General features: G+C 49.6%; 10 protein-coding genes across 10 annotated transcripts; 5 read left to right on the top strand and 5 right to left on the bottom strand.

Annotated features, from left to right (window-relative positions):
- Nucleotides 1-672: 672 nt before the first annotated feature.
- Nucleotides 673-1,127, bottom strand: N7473_000982 (mitochondrial 54S ribosomal protein mL41; the record flags this gene model as incomplete). The annotated part of the gene is made up of 2 exons (XM_057146922.1): nt 673-882; nt 945-1,127. 2 exons carry the CDS (start codon nt 1,125-1,127, stop codon nt 673-675), a joined length of 393 nt encoding a protein of 130 aa, XP_057014808.1.
- A 284-nt stretch (nt 1,128-1,411) lies between these two features.
- Nucleotides 1,412-4,325, top strand: N7473_000983 (UTP14 family protein; the record flags this gene model as incomplete). Its single annotated transcript, XM_057146923.1, has 2 exons — nt 1,412-4,081; nt 4,143-4,325. The coding sequence occupies 2 exons, from the start codon at nt 1,412-1,414 to the stop codon at nt 4,323-4,325; spliced, it is 2,853 nt and encodes a 950-aa protein (XP_057014809.1).
- A 1,345-nt stretch (nt 4,326-5,670) lies between these two features.
- Nucleotides 5,671-8,493, top strand: N7473_000984 (glucan endo-1,3-beta-D-glucosidase; the record flags this gene model as incomplete). The annotated part of the gene is made up of 5 exons (XM_057146924.1): nt 5,671-5,862; nt 5,938-6,136; nt 6,195-6,316; nt 6,370-8,416; nt 8,474-8,493. 5 exons carry the CDS (start codon nt 5,671-5,673, stop codon nt 8,491-8,493), a joined length of 2,580 nt encoding a protein of 859 aa, XP_057014810.1.
- Nucleotides 8,494-9,307: 814 nt separating this feature from the next.
- Nucleotides 9,308-10,378, bottom strand: N7473_000985 (uncharacterized protein; the record flags this gene model as incomplete). Its single annotated transcript, XM_057146925.1, has 1 exon — nt 9,308-10,378. One exon carries the CDS (start codon nt 10,376-10,378, stop codon nt 9,308-9,310), a length of 1,071 nt encoding a protein of 356 aa, XP_057014811.1.
- Nucleotides 10,379-10,832: 454 nt separating this feature from the next.
- Nucleotides 10,833-11,603, bottom strand: N7473_000986 (40S ribosomal protein eS8; the record flags this gene model as incomplete). Its single annotated transcript, XM_057146926.1, has 2 exons — nt 10,833-11,364; nt 11,530-11,603. 2 exons carry the CDS (start codon nt 11,601-11,603, stop codon nt 10,833-10,835), a joined length of 606 nt encoding a protein of 201 aa, XP_057014812.1.
- Nucleotides 11,604-12,920: 1,317 nt separating this feature from the next.
- Nucleotides 12,921-13,574, bottom strand: N7473_000987 (DUF2470 domain-containing protein; the record flags this gene model as incomplete). Its single annotated transcript, XM_057146927.1, has 1 exon — nt 12,921-13,574. One exon carries the CDS (start codon nt 13,572-13,574, stop codon nt 12,921-12,923), a length of 654 nt encoding a protein of 217 aa, XP_057014813.1.
- A 718-nt stretch (nt 13,575-14,292) lies between these two features.
- N7473_000988 (uncharacterized protein) lies at nt 14,293-14,818 on the bottom strand (the record flags this gene model as incomplete). Its single annotated transcript, XM_057146928.1, has 2 exons — nt 14,293-14,299; nt 14,352-14,818. The coding sequence occupies 2 exons, from the start codon at nt 14,816-14,818 to the stop codon at nt 14,293-14,295; spliced, it is 474 nt and encodes a 157-aa protein (XP_057014814.1).
- Nucleotides 14,819-16,776: 1,958 nt separating this feature from the next.
- On the top strand, nt 16,777-17,648 carry N7473_000989 (uncharacterized protein; the record flags this gene model as incomplete). Its single annotated transcript, XM_057146929.1, has 2 exons — nt 16,777-17,528; nt 17,642-17,648. 2 exons carry the CDS (start codon nt 16,777-16,779, stop codon nt 17,646-17,648), a joined length of 759 nt encoding a protein of 252 aa, XP_057014815.1.
- A 2,748-nt stretch (nt 17,649-20,396) lies between these two features.
- Nucleotides 20,397-21,452, top strand: N7473_000990 (uncharacterized protein; the record flags this gene model as incomplete). Its single annotated transcript, XM_057146930.1, has 1 exon — nt 20,397-21,452. The coding sequence occupies one exon, from the start codon at nt 20,397-20,399 to the stop codon at nt 21,450-21,452; it is 1,056 nt and encodes a 351-aa protein (XP_057014816.1).
- A 1,178-nt stretch (nt 21,453-22,630) lies between these two features.
- N7473_000991 (ANL family adenylate-forming protein) lies at nt 22,631-24,531 on the top strand (the record flags this gene model as incomplete). Its single annotated transcript, XM_057146931.1, has 5 exons — nt 22,631-22,946; nt 23,005-23,747; nt 23,804-23,898; nt 23,953-24,071; nt 24,119-24,531. 5 exons carry the CDS (start codon nt 22,631-22,633, stop codon nt 24,529-24,531), a joined length of 1,686 nt encoding a protein of 561 aa, XP_057014817.1.
- Between the last annotated feature and the right edge of the window lie 540 nt (nt 24,532-25,071).

Here is a 25,071-nt window from a genome sequence, read left to right on the forward strand (position 1 = left end):
AAACGCTGGAGATGTAAGCCCATAGTGCACCGCTGGGCAAATAGAAGCGAACGTGAAGAACTATGACATACGCCGGTCCGATATGGGCGCGCATGGCGACCTTATCGGACTTGGCGCACGGGCCACGCACCAGTTCGGTGGGCACTGGCATATTGCCACACTAGGGCTACAGGCATAGGAAAGGCAGGCACGAGTATTTACAAGAGGATTGGGAGGGTTATCCGTTACAACAAAAGAGAAAATTCCGGGTAGTGCGATGGCAGACAGGTAGGTTTGTGGGAGTTTCATTTGGGAGCAACTAGCACAAATTGCCAGAGAATATCTTAGTCTCTGTCCAAACTCTTTGTTCTCGGGACTCGGGTCAGCCATATGCAGATGAGAAGACATCTGTAAGTGCTGTATGATGGTGGGCTTTGCCCATTGTAAATCAAATATGCTGTACATATAATACATGGAGTATTCGATCGGCCGGCGAGCGATGGGATGGTAGATCGGGGGTATGTGGCCGTCGAGTGTGTTGGTGTGGGTGACAAGGTTAGGTGTTCAACCACTAGAAGGAGGGTACTGATTAGACTCATTTGACGAGTAAATGAGAGGAGTGATCAAGGACATACGTTGAGATAGCAGTGGGATGCATCAAGCCCGGAGGCTGTGGCTGATTCGGGAATTGCACTATTGCTTCGAGGTTGTCGAGTCGTCCATGGCCTCCCGCTCGGCTGTTTCGCGCGCCAGCACCTCATCGGGATTGCTGGAGTACCACTGATCCAGGAAATCAGTGCCTTTCATGCTGTCGATCACTGTATAAGTCCGTCCATTCCGTTCAATCTGCTTCTTGTACACAGAGGGTGTCGAGTCCATGCGTTTAGAGACGAAAGGAGTGAGCTATTAGAGATTAGCAAGAGCTATCGAGTCATCAATATGGGTAGGATAGTGAATAAGCCTACCTTGAAAGTGTCCAAGCCTTCAGGGACGACGTAGGTGCGGACTTTCTTCCAGTCGATCACGTAGTTGCCCTTAGGGTCGAAGTAACCCATCGAGCCTGTCCGGGTACCCTTGTAGTATCCGCCATTGACCTGCTTGGTGGTCAGGCGCAAGCGCGCCATCATCGGCTGTGACGGTTTGAACATGTTCGCGAAAATTGGGGTTGTCGAAGAGGAAGGGAAAGCGACTGTTGTGAGGGTCCGTCGAGGTCAGAGGACAAAAGTTCGGGCGGTCGGACGGTGGACCACGCTAATCGCCGCGCCGAGAACTTTTTTTCTGGAGCAGAAAAAAAAAGTTGGAAACACAAGTCGTACAGTCTACCAAACCAAACCCTCCAACCTAGCAATTACAGGGTCCATTATTTTCTATCTTTACGGACCCAGAGCTCTTGTGTCTATCACTCGGTTGTTTTTTCTATCTTATCACAGCCATGCCTCGCGCGCAAACACAATCGCGGGCGCCGAAAGACCGCGGTGCGCGGAAGCCACCACCTCAGAGGGGCCCAAAGGGCCGCGGACTTGACGCTCTTTCTCGCGCAGAGGAACAGATTCCTACCAAATTGGGTGTACGACGCAACCGTCTCGGTGACTACGACGATGGAACATGGCGGAAGAGGCCCACAGGCGACGAGGACGACGAGGACGAAGACAACGAGGAACGCCCGATCTACAAGCGCCGCCGAACTGATGCATCGGACGAAGGTGGCAGCGATAGTGAAGGCCACCAATGGAAGCTTGGACAAGTCGACAGTGATGACGATGAATCTCTGGACAGTGACGAAGCGATGGGATCAAGTGACGAGGAGCGTTTTGAGGGTTTCACATTCCGCGGAAGCTCTTCGAATAAATCCAAGCCCAAAGCAAAGAAAACCGACAAGAAGAAGCGGTCGGAGATCAGTCTGTCCGAGGACGTCGACGAGTCTCAAGAGGAGGGGGACGATGAAGACGATGAGGATGATGAAGATGGCATTGATCTGCTTACCGCCTGGGACATGAACACCGCAGCCGAGGAGAAGGCCGCCCAAAAAGCCGAAGAGAAGGCAAGGAGGGCTGCAGATGGCGAGGATAGCGACGAGGATTCAGGCTCGGAAGGCGACAGTGAGGATGACCCCAGTGACGACGACACCGATCTGTCCCTCTCAGACGACGATGCGGACGATCAGAAAAATGGTTTGTCCAAGCTTCAGGACTTTGTCAAGTCTATGCAGGCAGACGGATCTAGAAAACCCAAGCAAAGATCGCAAGAACAGGGCACGCCCACCGAATACGGATTGACATCCTCTCGCAAATTGACTGTCGCCGATCTGCTTCCTTCCATTACGGACTCCCGCCTGAAGAGCTCCCTCAAGCACGTCGATGCCGCTCCGCAAGCAACAAAGTCAGGCATTCTGGGCAAGCTGGACGCACCTTTGGCAAAGCGCCAACAGGATAAGCTCGACCGTGCCGCCGCTTACGAGAAGAGCAAAGAAACTCTTGATCGATGGCTTGAGACGGTCAAGGCCAACCGCAAGGCCGAGCACCTCATCTTCCCTCTTCCCGATCCCGATGCGCAACAGTTCCATCGTCTAGATGTGGCTAAGCCCAAGACCGATTTGGAGACTACCATTCAAGAGATTCTGGTTGAGAGTGGATTGGCCGAGGCCAACGGCAAGTCCACCGAAGATCAGCTTCAAGGCTTTGAAGAGCTCAAGGCCCGCACTCTGCCTATCGAAGAAATCCAGGCTCGGCGGGCAGAGCTCAGAAAGAGACGTGACCTGCTCTTCCGAGAGGAGGTTCGTGCGAAGCGGATCAAGAAAATCAAGAGCAAGTCTTACCGTCGTGTTCACCGTAAGGAGCGTGAAAGACTGGAGCAGCAAGAGCGCCAGGCTCTCCTCGAAGCTGGTGTCGATCTCGACGAGGCGGAGCGGGATGAGAACGAGCGAAAGAGAGCTGAGGCACGCATGGGTTCCAAGCACCGCGACAGCAAGTGGGCCAAGAGCAACAAGCAGACTGGTCGTACTGCGTGGGATGAGGAAGCCCGGAACAGCGCCGCTGATCAAGCTATGAGAGAAGAGGAGCTGCGGAAGCGCATCGAAGGAAAGCGTGTCTCTCGTGGAGACGAAGATTACCTGGGTTCGTCAAGCTCGGAGTCTGAGGATGAGGATCCATGGGCATCGGATGCTGAGGACCGCGAGAAGCGTAAGCTGCGCGAGAAGCTCGCGGCTCTGGAAGGCGAGGCTCCCGACGAGGAAATCAAGGGCCCTCATTCTGCTCTTTTCTCCATGAAGTTTATGAAAAACGCAGAAGCCGCTCGCAAAGAAGAGAATGACGCCGAGCTTCGTCGACTCAATCGTGAACTCCATGGCGAAGAGTCGGAGTCTGAGGCTGAGTCGGAGACAGGACGACGCAAGTTCGGTCAGTCCGACAAGGCAGAAGCCAAGTCCCAGGCGAAAGCTCTTCCCAAGGACGTCCTTGAAGACGCAATTGACTCGGACGACGATGCCCGCCGGCCTGAACAGGATGTTGATATCATTGTCGACCGTCCCGGAAAGCAGAAGTTTGCTACTACATCTGCCCCAAAGACCATTTCTCGATCAACACAGAAGATGTTCAGCCAAGAAACTGAGCCATCGGCTGAAGAAGAAAACCCCTGGCTCGTGCAAACCGAACGCACCAATCGCCGACGCACCGGTACGGATGCTCAGGAGACGATTGACATTTCTCTCGATGCCCAACAACCCCAGGTCTCCCAGGCCAACGCTCCCAAGAAGGGCAAAGCCGTCAAAGCAGTGCCTTCCCAGCAGCGTGACGAAGGAAATGACAGTGACGACGACAATGTTCCTGTTCTGTTGAAGAACCACGATCTCGTGAAGCGAGCGTTCGCCGGCGATGAGGTGGTGCAAGACTTTGAGCAGGAGAAGATGGACACCATTGCAGATGAGGGCGACAAGGTTGTGGACAACACGCTTGAAGGATGGGGCAGCTGGGCCGGTGATGGTATCAGCAACAGGGAGAAGAAGAGGCAAAAGCGCAACCTCACCACGGTGGAGGGCGTGAAGCCGGAGAAGCGCAAGGATGCTAAGCTGTCTCGTGTCATCATCAACGAGAAGCGTATTCAAAAGGTATGTTCCTTTTCACCATCTATATAGGAGCACATCCCAATGCTAACTTTCTTTGCTCCAGAACAAAAAGTACATGGCTAGCCAGTTGCCTCATGAGTTTGAGACCAAGGCGCAATACGAGCGGTCGCTGCGCATGCCTATCGGTCCTGAGTGGTCTACTAAGGAGACCTACCAGACCAGCACCAAGCCTCGCGTGATGATCAAGCAGGGTATCATCAAGCCCCTGGAGAAGCCTACTGTCTAAATAAGAGCGAGATATCACGATACCCTTGTTGCCGACTTGTATATTCGTTTTACATTGCATATTTAGGCCGAGTCTAGTCAACTACAGCGGTCATCGGCACCAAAAGAAATACCATTTGAATTTCAATCATGCTAAGCATTATGCATGGTCCAAATTAAAATCTCCATGCTCTGCGACGTATTTCCTCGTATCTCGTATAGCTTATACTTCTCCCACAGAACTCCTCTTCCTTGGGTCAGTCCGTAGAACTTCCCCTCCATCATCCACCTCATTAATCTTCCCAGCCTTCTTACAGCCCTCGGGATGCCGTCATCAGGTTCTTCCATGTGTATTTGTCTGATGACGAGGAGGCGCCGTAGGGCAAAAAGGGCCAGCCTCGACCGAGAACTGGAATGCTGCCTGCCATCGCGACTTTTCAATCTCGCGGTACTCGATGAACCATCCCGCCCATTGGGATAAGGCTCATGAATGAACCACTCGGCCCGTCATGACAGTGCCATGGGTTCGCTGTGTGATTTATCGGCTTCGAGTCATCGCGAACTATCGCAGTATCGCGTGCTGGTTGACTGTGGTCCCTGCCAGCTCCACATCCTTGGCACGGCCATCAATCAACACCGTTGCCTACAGCTCGCTCCTACGGTGTTATTAGACGTCGAGCCGCTTCTTCATAAGCTGCTCGAATCCCTTTCCTGCTGCTGTATCGCTTGAAAGTCTAGCTAAATAGGATCAACATCCCTCGGAGACGTACAACTCCCGCCATCACATTGCCTCCAGGACACAGTCCGCAGTGTTTACGCCCCCGCGGCACATTCTTGGTAGTGGGGACAACATCCGCGGCTGGGGCGTGCACTACGAAACTCGCAGAGCCAGTCTTGTCTGCTTCCTACGCCCTACATTGCTGGACTCAACACGCGCTGTGTACCCCGTGGAAGCACTGGCCACTTCATTTCTGAACGGTGTGGACATCCGCGCGCACACGAGCCATAGTCCCATGAGGATCGACAGTCCCGGAATTCCTTCTGCAAGCCAGTCACAACAATCCAATCTGAGCTCACTTGCAGCTGGGTGTATCTCCTGGAATTTGTGAAGCATACTTGTAGGTCCCTATTCCTCGCATGCGCCCTTTTTTGCTTTTTTTGCTTGTTTTTTCTTTTGTTCTGTTGGTGTATTCGACTCGCCCTCTCGACAACCCAGGAGCTTGCACTGCTGTGCTGTTTAGTTCGTGTTCTTTATAGAGGACGAATAGAAGCATAGATCTGGCTTTCTGTTAGAGCAGTGAATATCAATTGAATTGATCGGGCTCCTCAATTGGTTGAATTTGGCGGCGCACTTTGAAATCAGCACCATGGCTGCTATATGGAAAACGACAGCTATGCTAACATGGCTTCTTGCTGCAGACTCAGTAAACTGTCTGCCACAGCCAGCAGCCGCTACTGCTGAACAAGTCTTGAAACAATCAGCAACACATCCAGATTCAGCTTTCAAAACTCAGTACCCTCCATCAAATCAGCGAATTGCCATACCAGCAGCAGAACCAGTAAGTCATTCGAAATAATTCAATTGGCGCGTCTGGAGACTATAGGAACACTTTGATATTGATATCTCTCATTAGGATTATCGAGTTATCCTCGACAACCGCGGTCACCCATCACAGCTTCCTTTTCCAACTGTCGACGTTGGTCGCCTCCTGGACGGCATCGGCGGGTTGCTGTTGCCTCCTTCTACCTCCTTACCAGCTGTACATCAGCCCACAGACACCACCGACACACCAAACGACAACTCCCCAGATCCGGCATCTACTGTTGTTTCAGGTGGGTTATGATCCCATGACCATTGTCCAAGTGCCTTGCGCAAACTCACATTCATCAGATCCGATTTCCACCATACCTGTTGGTACAATGAATAACCAAAACATCTTCGAGCCCGTTGCGACTGGCGCAGTTCCCGCCAATATCAAGACTCGCCACGACCATCCGGTTCAAAACAAACATGTAAGATACAATTATTGAGGCATTTATACTGCAAAATGGTAATCTTGAATTAGGCCAATGCCACCAATCCAATTGAGACCAACAAGTTCTACGCTGGTCTCTTCTTGGGCTCGCAAACCAATTCTAGCTTCACTCAGCCCTACTCTGTCGCCTGGTCGCGAGGAGGTGGAAACCTCAAGAGCTGGGGTATGAGTGTCTCTCATGTGGAAGCCAATGTCCTTGCCTATGGTCCCAAGAACCCCACGCTTCCTGGAAGTCCAGTCGGTTACTACATCAACCCAATCGGTCTTCAGCACGTTATTCTGTCAGCATCGGAGCTGGATGAGTCCAGTGTCTTGAACGTTGAGGAGCCCAAGGCATTCTCAGCCAACGCTGTCCTCAAGCGATCGGGCGGTTCCGCTCAGAGCATCACATTCCCTATTGTCCAGGGTATGGGATATGTGACCGGCGTGTACAGTGATCTGCAGCCCCTCGTTGAGAGCGGCATTTTCTTCCGCAAGGTTGTCAATGCCGGATCCCCCAAGCCTGGTATCTTCAAGTACCAGCTTTTCCTCGAGGATGACACCGTCTGGTTGCTTTACGCTACTCCCGATGATGGGAAAGACCCTGAGTTCAAACTGGTCACCAGTTCTAGCCTTCGCGGCCCTGCTGGGTTCAGCGGGACCGTTCAAATCGCCAAGAATTCCGGCGGCATTGCGGGTGAGAAGTTCTTTGACAACTCTGCTGGTGTTTATCCTGTTGAGGGTGCCGTTTCTGGTGCTGTCACCGGCACTGCAGGCACTTATAGCCTGTCTTGGACCAAGGCTGGTAAAAATGCTCAGGGCACTCCCCTCATCATGTTCGCTTTGCCTCACCATGTCGAGTCATTTGATGTTAGTACTCGTGCTCGCGCCACTGATATTCACCTTCGCACTACCACCAAGGGAAATGCGACTGCTGTTATTGGAGAGAGCTGGATTATGGCTGAGCCAGATCTGCCGATGGACATGGGATTCGCTCCGTGGTCAGCTACCAAGGGCAATGTTCACACATTGTCTGCGGATGCCCAGCGAGCTATTGTCCAAATTGCCCCTGTTGAGCTGCAGCAGGACATCGATGGCCAAACCAATCTGAACAGCATGTACTACAGCGGCAAGGCCCTGAGTAAGTTTGCGACCTTGGTTTGGACAGTCAGCAACCTAGGCAATAACCCTGATGTCGCGCACGCTGCCCTGGTGGAACTCAAGAAGTGCTTTGCTCGCTTTGTGCAGAATCAGCAGCAGTATCCACTTGCTTATGATTCGGTCTGGAAGGGAGTTGTGTCAACTGCCGGCTATGATGGTGACTTGAACGCCGACTTTGGCAACACTGCTTACAACGATCATCATTTCCACTATGGCTACTTCATTCAGGCCGCGGCGATCATTGGTTCCCTTGATCCGACCTGGCTGGCTCAAAACAAGGAGTGGGTCAACATGCTTGTCCGTGATGCCGGCAACTCTGTCGAGGATGACCCCTACTTCCCCTTCTCGCGCTCCTTTGACTGGTTCAATGGTCACTCGTGGGCAAAGGGCCTCTTCGAATCTTTCGATGGAAAGGACCAAGAGTCTACTTCTGAAGATACCATGTTTGCCTATGCTATCAAGATGTGGGGCCAGACTACCGGTGATGCCAGTATGGAGGCTCGTGGAAATATGATGCTGGCCATCCTCCGCCGCTCGCTTCACAACTACTTCCTCATGGAGAGCAACAACACCAACCAGCCATCCAACTTTATCGCGAACAAGGTGACGGGCATTCTGTTCGAGAACAAGGTTGACCACACCACCTACTTTGGTAGCAACCTGGAGTACATTCAGGGCATCCACATGCTGCCTCTGCTGCCGAACTCGGGTTATACCCGTCAGCCACAGTTTGTTGCTGAGGAGTGGCAGGCTATGTTTGCTGCCAACGCTTCCACTCCTGCGGCCGATGTAGATGGTGGTTGGAAGGGTATTCTGTTTGCAAACCTTGCCCTGGTCGATCCTCAGGCATCGTGGGACTTTTTCGCCCAGCACAAGTTTGACTACAGCTGGATCGATGGTGGTGCTTCCCGTACCTGGTACCTTGCCTATGCTGCCGGTAAGTCTCTCCCACCTCCATATTGTTTTCATCAAATCCTAATCCATTCCAATACAGGTCTCGGTGGTGGCCCTTGAAGGGTCTAAACTCCTCCTTGTCATTGTTTTTGTATATCATTTTATGCAGGCGTTGGTGGCTGATTTGCTGGTTCATTTTTCCTTTCTCTGAGAGATGCCTCTCGCTTGCTTTATTCACTTTCTTTTTCTCCGGCTTGGAGACCGATCTTCGTTTGACTATGGGGTCCCAGTCCCTGATACATCTACATGAGGCTATCGTCCGTAGCTATATTTGCGTTGCGGTTTCGGGTATATATTAATGAGGGAGTCGTGACGGTTGTTGTCATTGCACCTAGATATATCAAGCAATTGCTCTATTCGATCCATTTCACAACAAATTCAAATCTCCTGCTTTCTCCGTGTAGATTTACCCGGACCGAGCTCCACTTTATCTATTGAATTCATCCTTGTTGACGTTGATTTTTTGTTTTGTTTTTTGAGATGGTTTCTATAGTTTGATCTCAACATTGGAAATAATTTTCGTAGAACGTATCCTAGGTATCCCAACATGTTGTGTTCAGTCGTATCACGGTCCGAGGCTGTATGGATATATATTTACAACAGCCCGCCAAGGAACTTCTATCTTATGGCCGATGTAATAACCGAGACAGAAGAATGAAATTACAGAAGAAATAAGTATGGACAACACTAAAAATTGGAAACCAATGGCAAGTACCCGGCTCCAAATCATGCAACGAGGATCGCTTTGCAGCCGCGGCCCAACAAACCTATGGATACCCGCCAAGATCATAACGACAACTTCGGTAAAAAGATAGAGCACACTCCTGTCTATAGTAACGATATATTCATTTCTCATCAAGTCGTATCAATATATTCATACACGGGATGGCATCTGCACATCCGCAGGTGGAAGATCCAAGTCTACCACCCAAGGCGCATTGTCCGGATGATAACCAAGCGTCATGATACTGGCATTTACAAACAACGTCTCGGCCCCAACCCGCAACGGCCGCTGACTCCCCGAACTAATATCATAGTATGCCCCGCGTCGCTCCAACATATCTTCCTTATCGGTGGGAACCTCTTCTAGTTGAATGCCACCGTTTGCAAAGGCATTCCATGAGCCGCGGATAGCTCCCCACCCCTCATGGATATGTCCAAACATGTACAGGCGTGGTCGGGCGCGCTCAGCGGCTCGAAGGAGATGTTGACAACCGACGTGTTGCTGGTGACCTTCGTCTCGACCGACGAGATCCAGGACGTGTGCGGGAGGGCCGTGGGTGAGCATGATGTCGACGTTGGGGAAGTCGGGGACTGGATTTGCGGGTTGGGGGTTTGACGAGCCGGGGAGGGGAGGATTGAAACGATCTTGGGAGCGAGGGTATGCGAAGGCCCAGCGACAGAATTCGGGTTGATAGGGCGAGGCGTAGACGGTCAATTTGGCGCCATTGGAGAGGGTGAAGGAGTGGACGCCTTCTTCGAGGTAACGTATCCCCGCGGCACGGGCTGATTCGTTCGTATACATATTCTTCACGCGTCGTACGTAGGCCTGCATTTTATCTGCGGCGGGGACATCGCCGGCTCGAATGGCATTTGATAGGGACTTTTCGTCGTCTTCGAGGAGGATGCCTTTGCCGCCGAGCCATTCTGGTCGGCGATGTCGCCGATATCCGAAAGTGGTGAAGTGCTCTTCGTCCAGGGTGATGTCGTGGTTACCGGCGATGACGAGCTTGAGTTCGGCGTCGGCGGCTTTGAGCATCGAGACCATGGCCTCATGTTCGACGCTGTAGCCGACTTTGGTAAGATCGCCGCCATGGAGGAGGACGTCGGCCTTGGGGAGTGGGCTGCGGTAGGCATATGAGGTTTGGAGTGGGGAGTACGGGGCCGCGGTGTGTGTGTCGGAGATCATGCAGATTCGGGTTTTTATCCCCGTTGAGGAAACCATGGTGTGGCTGTAGAAGAGAGGGAAGGAGGAATATTATTTTTATGTTTTATGAGGGAAGGGGAGGGTGTAAAGTCGAGATGAAATTGCGGGGAGGGTTGAAGGTTCCCGAGGGACGTCAGCGATGGCAGTGCAGCTTCCAACCCCACTGAATCAAGGAATCCAGAGAACCAGTTGATACGTAAAGTTTTCTACAAATGGCAAACCTAGAGGAATTTCCCCTTTTAGGAAAGAATTAGACCAAAAAAATTCGAAACGACCAAAAGAAACAGCACGTAAACGTAAACAGGAATCATTCCCATGTAATTGACGGCTCAGAGCTCTACAGACATTGCATCCGTGGATGCCCAGATCATGAAAATTTTCTGGTAAACATAGCTGAAACTCCGATAACCACCCGTGCAACGACAACCCATGCGGCTCTCCTAACCGAATGGTTTCCCTTTTGCTTTTTCGTTTACTTGCGAATCGCACGCTGGTAGAAAGCCAGCTCCTCACCCTCCAGGATGTAACCGTCAACACGGCCGGACTGGCCGGGGCGCGAAGAAACGACGGCGAACAGACGACCGGACTCGAACTGACGCTCAATGGCGCCCTCGACCTTGCCCTGGTCGGCGAAGCGGGCAGCCTGCTTCTTGGTGACAGACTTGGACTTCTTCTCCTCGGTGGTCTCACCAGTCTTCTGCTGGCGTCTGCGGCCGATACCCTGGCCGTAGTGGGCCTCGTACCACTGGCGGAAGGGAGCGGCGTCGATCTGGACAACGGCGGACTTGGTCAGGGTGTTGGTGCGGACCAGCTCGTTGTTGGAAGGGTGGTAGGAGACACCGATGACACGGGTCTTGCGGGCAACACCCTCGGAGCCCCAGGAGAAGTTACCGGACTCGAGACGGAGAGCACGGTACTTCTGGTTGCCACCACGGGTGCGGACCAGGTGGATGCGCTTGGTGCCAATACGGGTGTTGGCGGGCTGGCGGCCCTTCTCGAAGGCTCTGTTGGTAGAAAGGATGGTAAGAATTGGGTTCTCCAAATGTAGGGATTGCACTGCGAGCATCGGTCCCCCTCTTCCCTCCGAAGACATCATCCCACACACAAAGTAGATCATCTCCCCCGAAGTGCAACGGAATTCCCAATTTCAACTGGCAGATATGTCGTACCTCTTCTTGCGGTAGAAAGCACGCTTAGCACCGGTGGCGCTGCGCTTGTGGCGAGAATCACGAGAGATACCCATGTTTGCGATTTGATGGAGGGGTCTGTATCAAGGACGAAGGGGGAAAAATTAGAAACGACTCGTTCGGCGCGAATATTTCCTCCCAATATCCAATCCTTCTGTTTCGTTCCAAGCGACGGTTCGGGTCTGATCGAAATTTTTTTTTTCCAAGGGCTGAGGACGGTTGACGATGTGTTGTGGAGAGTTGTGCGGACGAGGCGAGAATCTTCAAATCTTGAATTGAAGGTGGCCCCGGTTGTGGAAATTTGTCGAAACCCGAAATGTGCGACCCGGACGAAGCAGAAGAAAAGGAACTGAGGGATTGTCAAGGCGTGTTGCTGGAAACTCACCTCTAACCTGCGGCCCTTCACCAAAGAACACGGATAGGTTGTCGTTGGGTGTCGTTGAGAGTTGCGGTCGTGGAGTCCGTTGAATTTCGCAGGGCCACTGTGTTGCTCGCTTGTGCGGTTGCCCTAACTGTCGCTAGTCCCAAAATGGGTTAGTACAGCCCCGTGACTGTCCGGCTAGTTTGCTGAGTCAGTGCTTTTCTGCCGGGCTTCCCCGCTCCAGTTCGTCACAGGACAATCAACTAGTTAACTATGGTTATCTACTCCGTACATTAAACCTTGGGAGAAAAACTTAACTTTGCCCCTCGGTAGTCGCTTTGAATATAATCTTACGACTAGATTTCGGAAAATTAATTTCAAAGTGGCTCAATGTGCGAGGTCGGTCAAATTCCATTGATAATCTCAATTTCGAATTCTGATGGCCAGCCCAATAGAGCTTGATCATGTACCACGTGACCTCCAAAAACAATAAATGCAAAGATAACTTGCAATTTTGAGAGCTTTCAACTATCATCGAGGGTTTCATTGCTGGATGATCATGACCAATATTGCTTGTATTTCCATCAACGACTACAAGCAATCATCGCCAGATCTATCACAGTAATATGTGCCGGAGTTTTGGCTGTGATTCTGTGACTTCTTGTTGTTTACATTGATGAGGGATATCGGTGATAATCATGCTTCACTCTCATACTACTGGGACGGCTATTAAAATCACTGCCAGGATAGCTTTGAAAATGCCGCTAAACTTGTCAAGAAATTCAATAAATAGTATCATCATTGCACCTTCAAATGTAGATGAAGACAAGCTTGCTCTTCGCCGGTGGTATACTACACGGCCTACTAAAATACAGCTTAGCAAGCATAATAGAAAGAAAACATGTGCCTCGATATCAGGAATAAAATGATTAAGCCCAAGACTGCCACTCGATCTTGTTTTTTGTATATACCTCCCATTCCCTCATTCTATCAACGCTCCAAAGTCACCATATCACTCCCTCTTCCCACCCTTCTTAGCCCTCTCCTCCTTAACAATCTCCCCAATCCTCACAAACGCCCCAAAGCCCTCAATAAAGCACGACCCCATCCAAGCAAACCACAACCCCGAACCAACCTTCACACCCATAGGCCTCAACTTGGTCACCGCCAACGCCACACTCTCCACAACATGAATACCCAGCACACTAGGGAAAAACACTGGCCAAATCCGATAAATGAAATGCGCAAAGTCCGGAACAAACTTGAACCCCATATTCTCGTAGACAAACGCACCGGGCAGGAGATTGCTGCGCTGCCAGCAGGTGACATAGGTGAAGAGCACCAGGCCGAATATGACAGCTTGGAAGCCGCGAGGAGCACGGTATTCAGTGAGAGTTACGTCGGAGCGGCCGAGTTTCTGGAGGCTTTCTTTGTGCAGGGTGACCAGGCGGGTGCGGGCTTCGGTGTAGTCTTTCATTGCGGGGATGAGGGGGATGGTGTAGCGGGTTTTTTGGGCGGTGATTATGAGGTTGGAGAGGGTTAGGTCTTCGAGGGTGGCGCCTTGGGATTCATGGGCGGTGATGCCGTTGTAGGCTTGGAGGTAGAGTTGGAGGGAGTCGGCGTGGTCGGCGTTCATGTGTTTGATGATAAAGTCTTTGGTCGACATTGTGGGCGGTGGGTTGGGATTTTGGATGGAAAGGGGCGGCTGGGTATTGTAGAAGATTGAAATCGAGGTATTGAGGGAGGAATTGAGCACTTAGACCTGAAGAGGTGCTTGGGAGACGTGAAAGTTGACTTCTCCGAGCTCCGTCGATCTGCGCCAAGCCCCGAGCCTCGGCCATTCAACATGTGCAGAACGACGCAGAGAGATGCCAAGCTGTATATAGTTCCCGCACCCACGGAAGGTAATTACTCGGTCGCAATTCAAATATCTATAGAGAACACATGATTCGATCTTATAGGTTTCCACACTGTGGCATCTGTACATACCGACATCATTTCATTGCAGAGGCGGAGATATATACATGGGTGGAGATAGTAAGTACAGAGTCCGGTAAATCGACCTCCTGCGCCGCGCCGATCACACATCACACATGGCTTCAAGAGTGAACAAATAACAATGACAACAGGTGGAATTCAAGCGAGGTGGGAAAAAAAAAACAATTAAACGACCATCAAAATCAAGGCTCTATGGACGCAGAATGCCGCAACAAGAGCACAGAAAGAGAACAAGAAGACGGAGGCATCGATCGTGATAATCATAGGCGTTTGACAGAAGGAGACGAGCTAGGAGCAATCGTTTCGACGAGACCGGTCGAGAAGGTATGGAAGAGACCGAAGAGTATGCGGAGGGATACAATGTTTCAGGCACTGTAGTTGGGCAATCAACTCCTAATTCACGTTGAGCGAATGACATACTGGGGACAAAAGGATAACCACTTACATTAGAGCCAGGGTCAAATCACCATGAATACGAGCCTTGAGTTCGATCTCAATCTCCAGATTCAATTCCAGCTTCAACTTCATACCCTCCTCATCATCAAGACTCTTCTTCTGCTCCTGCGGGATGACATTCATACCCCCCGAGGGAGCCCCAGAGGTGGTACCCTGTGACCAAGGCTGCATGGACTTGCCCTGAATAACCTCGTCGTCGGAGTAGTCATCATCATCGTCATATTCGGAGTCATAGTCATCTTCATCGGAGTACTCGTCGAGGTCGCCCTGAGACTGTTGCTGCTGTTGCCGCCGGCGGCGTTGGAGCTGTTGGTTTTTGTTTGGGACTGTCTGGACTTCCTCTTCGTCTTCGGAGTATTCAATGTCGTCGTCGGCGCTGTCGTAGTCTTCCTCTGAATCGTAGTCGGGGACTTGGAACTGCTTTTGCTGCTCTTTGGTCTTTTCGGCGGTCGCCATGATGTGTGTGGGTATGTAGAGGTGTGTGTCTTTAGTTAGAATAGGGCTATGAGGAGAGGAGAATGGAAGCGACGAAGAATGGATATAATGCAGGGACCGAAATGGGGAGGTAGGAGCAATTAGTGAGCAGACAGAAAATTGGAAAAAAGAGGCAAGCGGTGATATGATATTGAATTTGATTTGGATATACAAAAATTAAAAAAAGGTAAAGGATCAAGCAAAGAGGCGGGGGAGCAAGCATCATCGGCATCGTCAGTGTAGACACCAGCCATGACGTTGGCGGCTGGTGCAATGCAGCTCCACCGGGGACGGACTACTACTACAATACTTGGGAAGAGTTTGGTAAGAACTGTAATGAATGTAATGGATGAAACAAAGGTAACAATAGAAACAAGTTAAATGTTCGACGAACATCACGTCATGTCCAGTAAAAGTTGGAGGCCTAGCCCAGGGCGTATAAAGTAAGGGGTACATGGAGTATACTTCAGCCCAGACACTATAAGACATAGCAACCAAAGTTACTACCTAGTCACTATCCGGTTGAATTATTTCTGTCACTCATGTCCATCCTGTCAAACTTGTCATGCCCCGTTCTTGTCCCTGGGACAGACCCGTGGAAACACGTTTGCCTCGTGGCCCCTATCATGGAGTCCAGCCCAGCCATGTCAACCAATCTCTCCTTCCTCGCTTAATTCCTCCGAAATTGCCTCCCATTTCCGGGCATATTCTCACGTATTCTCTGGTACCTAACTCGTCATTTCGTTCGGCCGAACCACCAATTTAGCAAGCAGATTTGGCAAATTAGCAACCCCGTTTAACACCCTCATGTGGCTGAACGTATGGTTGTACGCTTGTCCCACAGAAATCTAGGATATCTGCCCAGTGTCGTCATGGGGAGATTGAATTGTCCAGTGCTACAATGGGTATTACGTCGACATTCATTTATAAAAGTGGAGCATACGGGGGCTGGCGTGTCAGGGTGTCAGGATGTCAGTGCCAAAATGGCCCGGGCGGCACGATGATTGGCGTTGTGGATCCTGCATGGATGAGGGAGGACGGACTGGGGAGTGTTACAAAATGTACAGGTACAATAGGTAGTAGTTACTATAGTGGTAATAGTCGTAAGTAATAATGTAGTACGGAGTAATGGATAGGAACTATAGATTGGCTGGTTGAAATACAAGATTCTGTCATGTTTTGAACTACAGTGTATAAGTACTGTACATACTTCTTAGAATAGAAATCCCACGCCACAAGGATTGTCCCCGTTGAGAGTCTACAAGTCCGATTTTAGTCTGCCGATCGCACCGTTATCCATCATCGGAGATATTACTTAGAATAATACTTAGAATACTTGGAGTCTATGGCCCTGTGCGCCATTCGGAGGCGTTCCAGGTTCTTGTTTTAAGGTCGTCCCGCTAGTCTGATTTAGCCCCGACGTCATACTGTACATGTGTTGGAACCCCACTTTCCACTTTCCACTTTTTTCCAGATTCATCGAGATCTCTGGCAATTGAAACGTTTTCTCTTCCAATTTCCAGCCAGCCTTTTGATAATTCAATTTCACCATTTACCTGGTTGGCTCCCCAGCCACAAAACAGCCACATGAAATAATATAAAAAAAGAATAGAAACACACCCCAACTGTCTGTATACCCCGGACCATCGTCTGACGTCGGAGGCGCCACTTACAACCCCATCACCACCGGTTTTCCAGCCTCTCATGATATAAACGAGATTGAACAAGTGGTTGACGTGAGGATCCGCCGACATCATACCCCCCTCTCTCACATACAGAACAATTACATCGGTTTCTGCATCCTAGAGTACTACCTAATAGTACATACATTACATCCCCCCGCTTGGTCCTTCTTAACCCCAAATAGTCTCCATCCCATCACTTCATATTCCCCTCCTTATCCCCCCAAAGCAACTTTTCCTTCTTCTTTTCTTTCCACCATGGCCGACCAGGAACCTTCCACTCCCAACCCGGACTCCTCTACCTCCACTACCCCAAACAAGCCCAAGCGTGCCCCTCCTAAGCTAGGCAAGAAGTCCCCTGCCAAACAAGAACAGACTCCTCCTCCCTCCGAGCAAGGTCAACAAGAACAAGACCAAGAAGAGTCCGAGAAGCCTCAAGCCGAAGATACCCCTGAGGATCAAGACAAGGAGGAAGATCAACCCGAGCCGCGCAAACAAGAGCCCGACTCAGACGACGATCAAAAAGAAGAAGACGAGGATCAGCAAAAGGAAGCTGAACCTGAACCCGAAGCTGAGCCCGAGCCCGAACCTCAACCAAAGGCTCAACCCGAACGCCGCCGCCGCAAAACCCGCCCACCCCAACGCGTCCAAGATTCAGACGTCGAATCCATTCCCCGCAACGACATGGACGGACAACCCGAGCAACGCCGTCAGCGCACCCGCCGCACCCGCCAGCCCCAGCAGCAACAAGGCCAAGATGGCGGACCCCTCGGTGGCCTCGGCGGCGTAGACCAGGCCGGCCAACTTGTGCAGAATACCGCCGGTAATGCGCTGAATGGCGTCACTGGGTCCGCTGGAAAGGCCGTTGGAGGCATTTTGGGCGGTGGACAGAAGGAGGAGAAAGAGGATGGTGGTCGTGATGAGCAGTTGCGGTTGAGACTGGATTTGAATCTGGATATTGAGATTCAATTGAAGGCGAAGATTCATGGTGATTTGACGCTGGGCTTGTTGTTAGTATACCCTTATCCTCCTACTCCCCGTTGGCTTTTAACTTCGGTTTCTGTTAAAAATATGCTGCATGATCTGCTACGAGAGCCTTTTTGACTGACTAACTGACCTATAGAAATTAATTTGTCTCGGATAGCAGCTAGACGGTTGTTTTCCTCGTCTGATATACTGCTATTTTTGATTCATTTCGACACTCTTCTTCCCATTTGATTTATCTCATGCCCTGCGACGAACGACAACTCTATATGTTACGCTTGCGCTTATTGTGATGCGCATGGATTGACCTGATTCCTTTTCCTCTTGTTCATGTTATCAATCTGTTTCTTATGTTAGTTTGTTGAGCTATTTGGCTTGGCTGCCTCCATATCACCTTAGATCTGGCTTGGCCGCTTCCGGTGTCTGTTCTGTGATGAACATTTTGATGTACAGTACACTTTATCTTCCGTATAGTAGCTGGCTTTTCCCAGCGGATGGGATGATGAAGAATTCACATGTTTCAGACGAGAGACTTTAATTGAGTAGGTTACGTTATTTTACAACTAGAATATGAGGACCTGTGAAAATGACGCCGAAAATGACCACTTTTTGCGCCAGAAACGGCCGTCTTTCCACCCGTAACTTTGGAGGGCGAGCCGGCGCTTCACCGCCCACCGTCCAGTAATCATTAATTTAGGAGAGAAATTGGTGAAGAGAAGGCGTATACGAAGGCAGTAAGTGTTTATGTGCAAGGCAGACAGGTGACTGCGAGACAGACCTGACATTTTGCTGAAGAATCAATTGTATGCAAAATGCAAATTTCCTACTTTTTCAAGTTTACGCGTATTTCTACCCACCAAAAAAATGCCAAAAAAGCTCTTGATGAAGAGGCTCTTCTAGCTAAGGCATTAGAGGCTTATGAAACGCAAAAATTGTCGTCCCTACGCAAGGCTGCGGGCCATTATCGCGTGTCTTATTCGAAGCTTCGCGGTCGCAAAAACGGACGGACATCTCTCTCGGATCGCCCTACCACCAATAATGCATTAAATTCGAATCAGGAAAATGCATTGATTAGCTGGATCGAATTGCTAAATTCTTGCTATCCACCTCCAACTGCAAAAGACATTGAATTTGCCGCAAATCGCCTGTTGAAAATAGCCGGTTCGGAGAGAGTTGTGAGCTCGATGTATAGCTATCGGCTGATACGGCGTCTACCTCCACACATCAAGCTTATTACCCAAAATCCGAAGGAATTCTTACGTATTTAAGCTGAGGATCCTGGGATTATTAGCAATTGGTACGATAGGCTTGCTTATCTCTATCGTGAGCATGATTTCGAGCCTCATGAGATCTATAACTGGGATGAAACTGGCTTCCAAATTGGCCAAGGACTCAATCAACACGTTATCTCTACGCGTCAAAATGCTAGCATTGCCACTAGAGATCGTGGCAAAACTGTTACTGGCATTGAATGTATCGCCGCTGATGGCTGGGTTATGTTTCCATGGTTTCTAGTCAAAGGCAGCCTCCATATGGAAGACTGGTACAACAACATGTCAACCTCTTCTTCGGCGTACAAAATCATCCATTTAACGTCTAATGGCTGGACGGATAGTGAGAATGCCTACCGATGGCTCTGCTCGTTTCATGAAGCTACAAAAAACCGCGTAAAACGCGGGCGACCGAGGCTTTTGCTAATGGACAATCATGCGTCACATACAACTATCGAATTTTTCGGTTTTGTAAGGTAAACTTGATTATTCCTTGGTTTTTCATGCCTCACACGACTCATCTATGTCAGCCGTTTGATGCTAAAGCCTTTTTAAGCCTAAAGCAGCATTTTAAAATGGCAAATAGTGAAGCTGTGGCGTGAGGTGGAAGCAATGAAAAACGCGACTTTTTCCGCGAGATTGATGACGTCCGACACCGTGCCCTAAAATGCAGAACTATTCTATCCTCGATTGAATCTACTGGTATCTGGCCACTGAATCCTGCACAAGTTTTGAATAATTTAGGGCAGTATTCGGATAAAGAGACCTTACGAATATACGACGAGCCGTCACCGTCACCGTCATCCGCCCGCGAGTTCCCAAGTTCAGCAACCAATTCCCCGCCCAATTCTTATTTGTGTATTGCAAAATTAGAGAAGGCGGTTTTCCAACTACTTGGTAGCCCGAGTCCTGATTTACGAAAAATTTGGAAGCATGTGCGTCGCGCAATTGATGCCGGAAAGTCGTCTCTGTACAATGCGGAACTTGCTGAGATGAGCCTTACACGCGCCCTTAGCCACAAAACGCCTGGGAAAAAGCCAGTAAGCAAACTATGGGTAAAGGGAGCTAAAAAGAGCCCCCTTCCATCGATTTCAGGTAATAGGATAGTGCAGCGCAGGTGTGAGAAAGAAGATGAGTCGGAGCTTCGTACTTGGCGAAAGGACGCAGTGAAAATAGCGGCCGATTTAGCGGCGAAGGAATTAGAGGAAACGCTTGAAAACGAGGATGATGATACGTTATTGGATAATGAAGCTATTGATGGGCTTTATTTCATGGATCCTGGACCTTGTACGCCTAGGAAATGAGCTAGATGTTGAAGAAATTGAAAATTGCATTTTGGCTGTGGGACACCCCCTACGCAGAGGGTGGAGGGTGCGGGTTCCGTGACACGGCTGGCTGCAACCCTTGCTTATTTAAAAGTCGGTGAAGATAGATAGATCACATTTCGAAGGGGATCGAGGGGCTGCTTATAATATGTATTAATTCGGGTTCTCACAGGATGCCTAAACTCGTTTCGTCCCTTTCCATCTTCATTTTTTCTCCTTCTTTCGACGAAGCCTTCACCTCAAATCCCATCACTTGCTCTCGTGATTCTATTTTTCGTTACCTCCCTCGTATTTCGCAATGGCGCCAGATATATTGTCCCGACAACGGCTTCTAATAATCACCTACCCACGAACGGCCTCAAATCTTCTCATGCAGATCCTCAACATGCCCGAGCAACCTAATACACTCTGTGAAGAAAATGGCGGCTATTTCTTTCTACCCGCACTTCTCCGCATGCGCCAATTGGGTATGATGGAGCGCCCGTATAGCGAATGGTCACAAGAGCAGCGGTCCGAGATTCAGGATTTGTTCCAGGATTGCTTCGACAAGCTTCAAGCTCAGGCTGCGGATGCACAAGCCGCAGGAAAAAGGATTGTTGCGAAAGAACATGCTCCTGCCATGATTGACCCCCTTTCACTCATGAGGTTCGGTTCAACACAACAGGAACTCGCTTTGATGCCCGATGGGCCTTGGAAGATCCAGCTTCCGGATGAGTGGAGCCAGGCTAAATCTCTCGATTGCATCATGGACGATTTATTCTGCAATGACACGGTTCTCCCGAACGCCTTTCTGATGACTTGGCTGCCTACATTTCTCATCCGAAACCCTATCGTGGCATTTCCCTCATACTACCGCGTATTTCACTCAGCTCGCAACGCACATAAAAGGCAAATGAAATATGCTAAGGGCCAAATGAACCGAACGATGACTATGAGATGGACAAGGCGGTTGTACGACTGGTACATGAACATTTGGCAACAACAAAAAAGATGCAAGGAGTGCCAGCAAGGCCCAGTAATCCTGGATGCTGACGATATCCTGACCTCCCCGGAGGAATTGAAAAAGTATTGCCGACTGGTTGGACTGGATGAGACAAAATTGCAGTTCTCGTGGAAGCCGCTCTCGGAAGAGGAGGTCGCGAAGTGTCACCCCTTAAAACAACGCATGCGTGACACACTACATGCTTCTTCGGGCATTCAGAAAGATAAACTGGCAGGTGATAGGAATCTGGAGACAGAATTGGTGGAATGGAAAGATGAGTTTGGTGAGGAAGAGGGCTTGCAGCTTCGAGAGTGGGTCGTTGCAGCCATGCCGGACTATGTTTATCTGCGAGACAGGCGCCTACAGCTCTGAGAGTGGCAAAGGAAGGAAGAACCGAAGGTCAAAGAGATCTTTTTGTCCTATCATTTCCACAAGGGAAAGTGATAAATTTTATATTACACCATAAGTATATTTCCTTTGGTCCCAGAGTAAGGTGCATCAACCCAAACCCCAACAAGCTTTTTGGTGACACTATGACCCAACAAATTCACCAGTTTTCCGTTCGGGGTCAATTTCTTCTGCTACGAAGTTTCAGAGCGATCGAGCATAGAAACAAATTTAAGTTTCTTCTCTCAACGAAGTCACATTTCATCCAATGAAGTTAAAAGCAATTCCCAATGCAAGGGATGTAGATCATGTGGATTCTGGACTTCTGCTAAATATTTAGCCCTTCTCAGCTGCTTATTTTTGAAGCATGTCTCCGTGCCTCATGCAAGTGCGCTCTGGTGTATGTACAGTCGCAGTCACCTAACAAAAGTATTTCGCATTCAGTGACTTCGGCCGCACCATTTCTCTGCCAGCAAAACGTCCCAAAATCTCCTGAATATCCATTTCCATACTAATTACCATTAAAATAGCTAGTAAATTGTGTAGCATACTTTGTTCTCAATAATTAGCAGCTCGGTGAGGCATAGTCTGTAAGAAGCTTGAAGTAGGACAAGTGTGATATTGAACTCTAAAAGGAAGCTATTATAACTCTGCATACTGATCAGCAATTTTTTTACTGGCAGTTTAAGGGTTGCAGAACCGCCACGGGCCACTCTTTTCCCAATCTAGCGTAGACTAGCGCAGCTGGTCATTTGGTTCTCAAACCGCCATTAGCCTGGCACCCTAGTGAAATGTGTAGGGGCAGACGTACTTGGGTGCCAATACTTTTGTTAGGCCACTATACATAGATACATCTCAATAGTCGATGCCGATCTGGTTCCACAGTGAATGTTTCCCCACCCTCCGATCGGAATATGAATCGATGTCTCGGCTGCAGGGTCGCTGTGGAGCAAATTTGTACGTTCAACATGAGCAATGCCCGAAAAAGGGGTTCAATTGGTGGTGCCTGGAGCTTGTCATCAAATGCTGAAAAGGCTCCTGGGTTGCATTTGGTATTCATATCAAGCATACAGTTGCCGCCTCGAAAGTCTGACCCTGCATGCACTCAATACTTTGTCGCTTCCTATCTGTGAAGCTCAATCCGCGTCACAAAGCTCATCGCAATGACCGTCAGCTACCAAAACACATTGTTTCCTGATGATGAGATACTACGTCTGTTGTTCAAAGCAGCTCGTTCCAGCAAACGGGATATCATCGTTGATTTCCTGAGCGGCATTACCGCTGATTATACCCAACTCCTGGCTGATGTTATTAAAACGCGCCAAAGAGTCTGGACTAACGCGAAAAGGTCCACGTTTGATGACCGAGGTCTGATTCTGCCGGAGTCACCATATGTTTTTCTTCTGGCCACATCCAGCTACCTTGTTCCCGTTGCATCTTTTGCCATATTGTCAATCGGAGCTGCCATTTGCCCGATGTGTAAGTTGCTTCAGCTGGACCCCACACAGTTCACTACTGAGAATATTTTGATTTGAAGCGCCAAGTTTGAAAGAAGCAGATGCGCTCAATTCAATGCGAAAGGCAAAATCATCGATCATGCTTGTCGATCCCATGGACATGGAGCATGCGATGAGCATTAAAGCATACGCATCTTCACAGGGAGAAAATATCAGCGTCATCCCGATATCCTTCCTAAACCCTCGCCCACCAACTCTGTCGCATTTACGCATTAGAATCGACCCACGCTGGAAGCTTGACTCAAACCAGCCTGGCCTTTTGATTATGACATCCGGAACGACTGGGCCCAGCAAAGGAGTCATACATGCCAGAAGAATCTTCACTCGCGCGCTCCGGTACCTTACCAATGAAGATGTCTTCTTATGCCACCGTTCTACAGCATGGATGGGCGGTATTATGCCGCTCATTGCTGGACTTTGTCGCGGGGTTCAACTAGAGATTGTGACTCGCGACGCGTCGGTTATCTGGGAACGCCTGCGTACCGGGAAAGTAACGGCTCTTCGCTCAGCCCCGGGCATTTGGGCAAACCTCATGAATTACTATAAGGAAACAATCAGCAACCTGACGCCCCACGTTATAGAACAATATATTCGGGGTGTTCAGAATCTTCATTCGGCCATTACCAGTGGAGGCTACCTGCTACCTCATGTCCGGCGATTCTGGGTAGACGAGATGAACTTGCCGATGTCGATGACATACGCTGGAACAGAGATGGGAGGGCCAGCGATCTACAGAAGTTCACTCCATTTCCCAGATGAGGAGGTAAGAAAAGCTGGCGTATTGTATCTCCTATGCGATATGCACTAACAGAAAAATAGCGCCGCGTTGGTACCCCGTGGCCCGATGTTGCAGTGAAGCTCTCTGGGGGGGACCAGGGTGAAATCCTGATTAAAAGTCCGACCCTATTTCTAGGGTAGGTTTTAGTCCCGACCGAATGGCAGGAGGATATCTATGTTGACCTTTACAGATATCTTGATAACTCTGAAGCAACTAAGGCGGCGTTTGACGAGGACGGCTACTTCAAAACTGGCGATATTGGGCGCTGGCAGGACGAGGAATACATTTTGATGGGTCGTACCTCAGAGTGTGAGTGCAAATGCAAAGTTTACATGGAGAAAGCGCTAACAGGGTAGTCATACGATACGTCGGTCACAAAGTTCCAATTCTCGATGTAGAGGCCTACGTTTGGAAGCTACCTTACATTGCCGAAGCATGCGTGCTTTCTGTTCCTAGCCCCAATAATCACCTGACAGAACAGAGGGTCGGAATTCTTGTCCGTGTCAAGGTTTCAAATGAAGGACGGGGGGAGAGTCTATGCCACCAGCACGATCTCACATTGGAAAGATTGAGGGAAGACCTTTCTCATGACCTGCCGCTCTCTATGCTTCCCACGATTATGCATGTTCTTCGAGATGGTGAAGAAATCCCCAAAACTTTGTCGGACAAGGTACGGAGAAAGGACGCAGTGAGCAAGTTCTTTCCTGTGAGTGGTTTGGAATTGTCTCCTATGGTAGGCAAGTGGGATGCGGAGGCATTTGTCGTTTAGTTTTCTGATAGCAAGTATGATGACGTTTACATTCCGACATAGCTCAAAATAGAAACAAGATGGCCGAGACTCCTTACTTCCGCCAACGAGAGAAGTACGGGAAGCTAAATACTCATTCTTCGAGTCATATAATACGAGGGCTTGAGGCACTAGTCAATACATTATTGACGATGATTGTCGCCAATTTGCTCTAGGATAGGTCACTTTTGCCTGATCCATACAGATCTGGATTTGATATTTCGAGATGCACAGAAAAGTAGTATCCATGCCCCTGTTTTCTAGTCTCTCGGGAAAGGCGCTAGCAGAGTGGCTGGCTGCAGATCGCTAAGAGAAAGGGCAGCTGGAACCTCGACTATTGATGTAGGCCTAGGGACGTTGTTTTACTTATTGGATACTACATAAAAACGTTGATGATGTCTTGGGCATACTGGCAGGATCGCCCAAATTTTCAGATTGGGACGCATTTTATCCAGGGGCTTCTGAGGAGTCGATGGACAGCAAGGCTTTCGTATACAAGCTTTCGACTATAAACCCAGTGCA

This window comes from Penicillium subrubescens, assembly GCF_028828155.1.
Source record: "Penicillium subrubescens strain IBT 31985 chromosome Unknown utg000001l_segment0_segment0, whole genome shotgun sequence".
Classification (NCBI taxonomy): domain Eukaryota; kingdom Fungi; phylum Ascomycota; class Eurotiomycetes; order Eurotiales; family Aspergillaceae; genus Penicillium; species Penicillium subrubescens.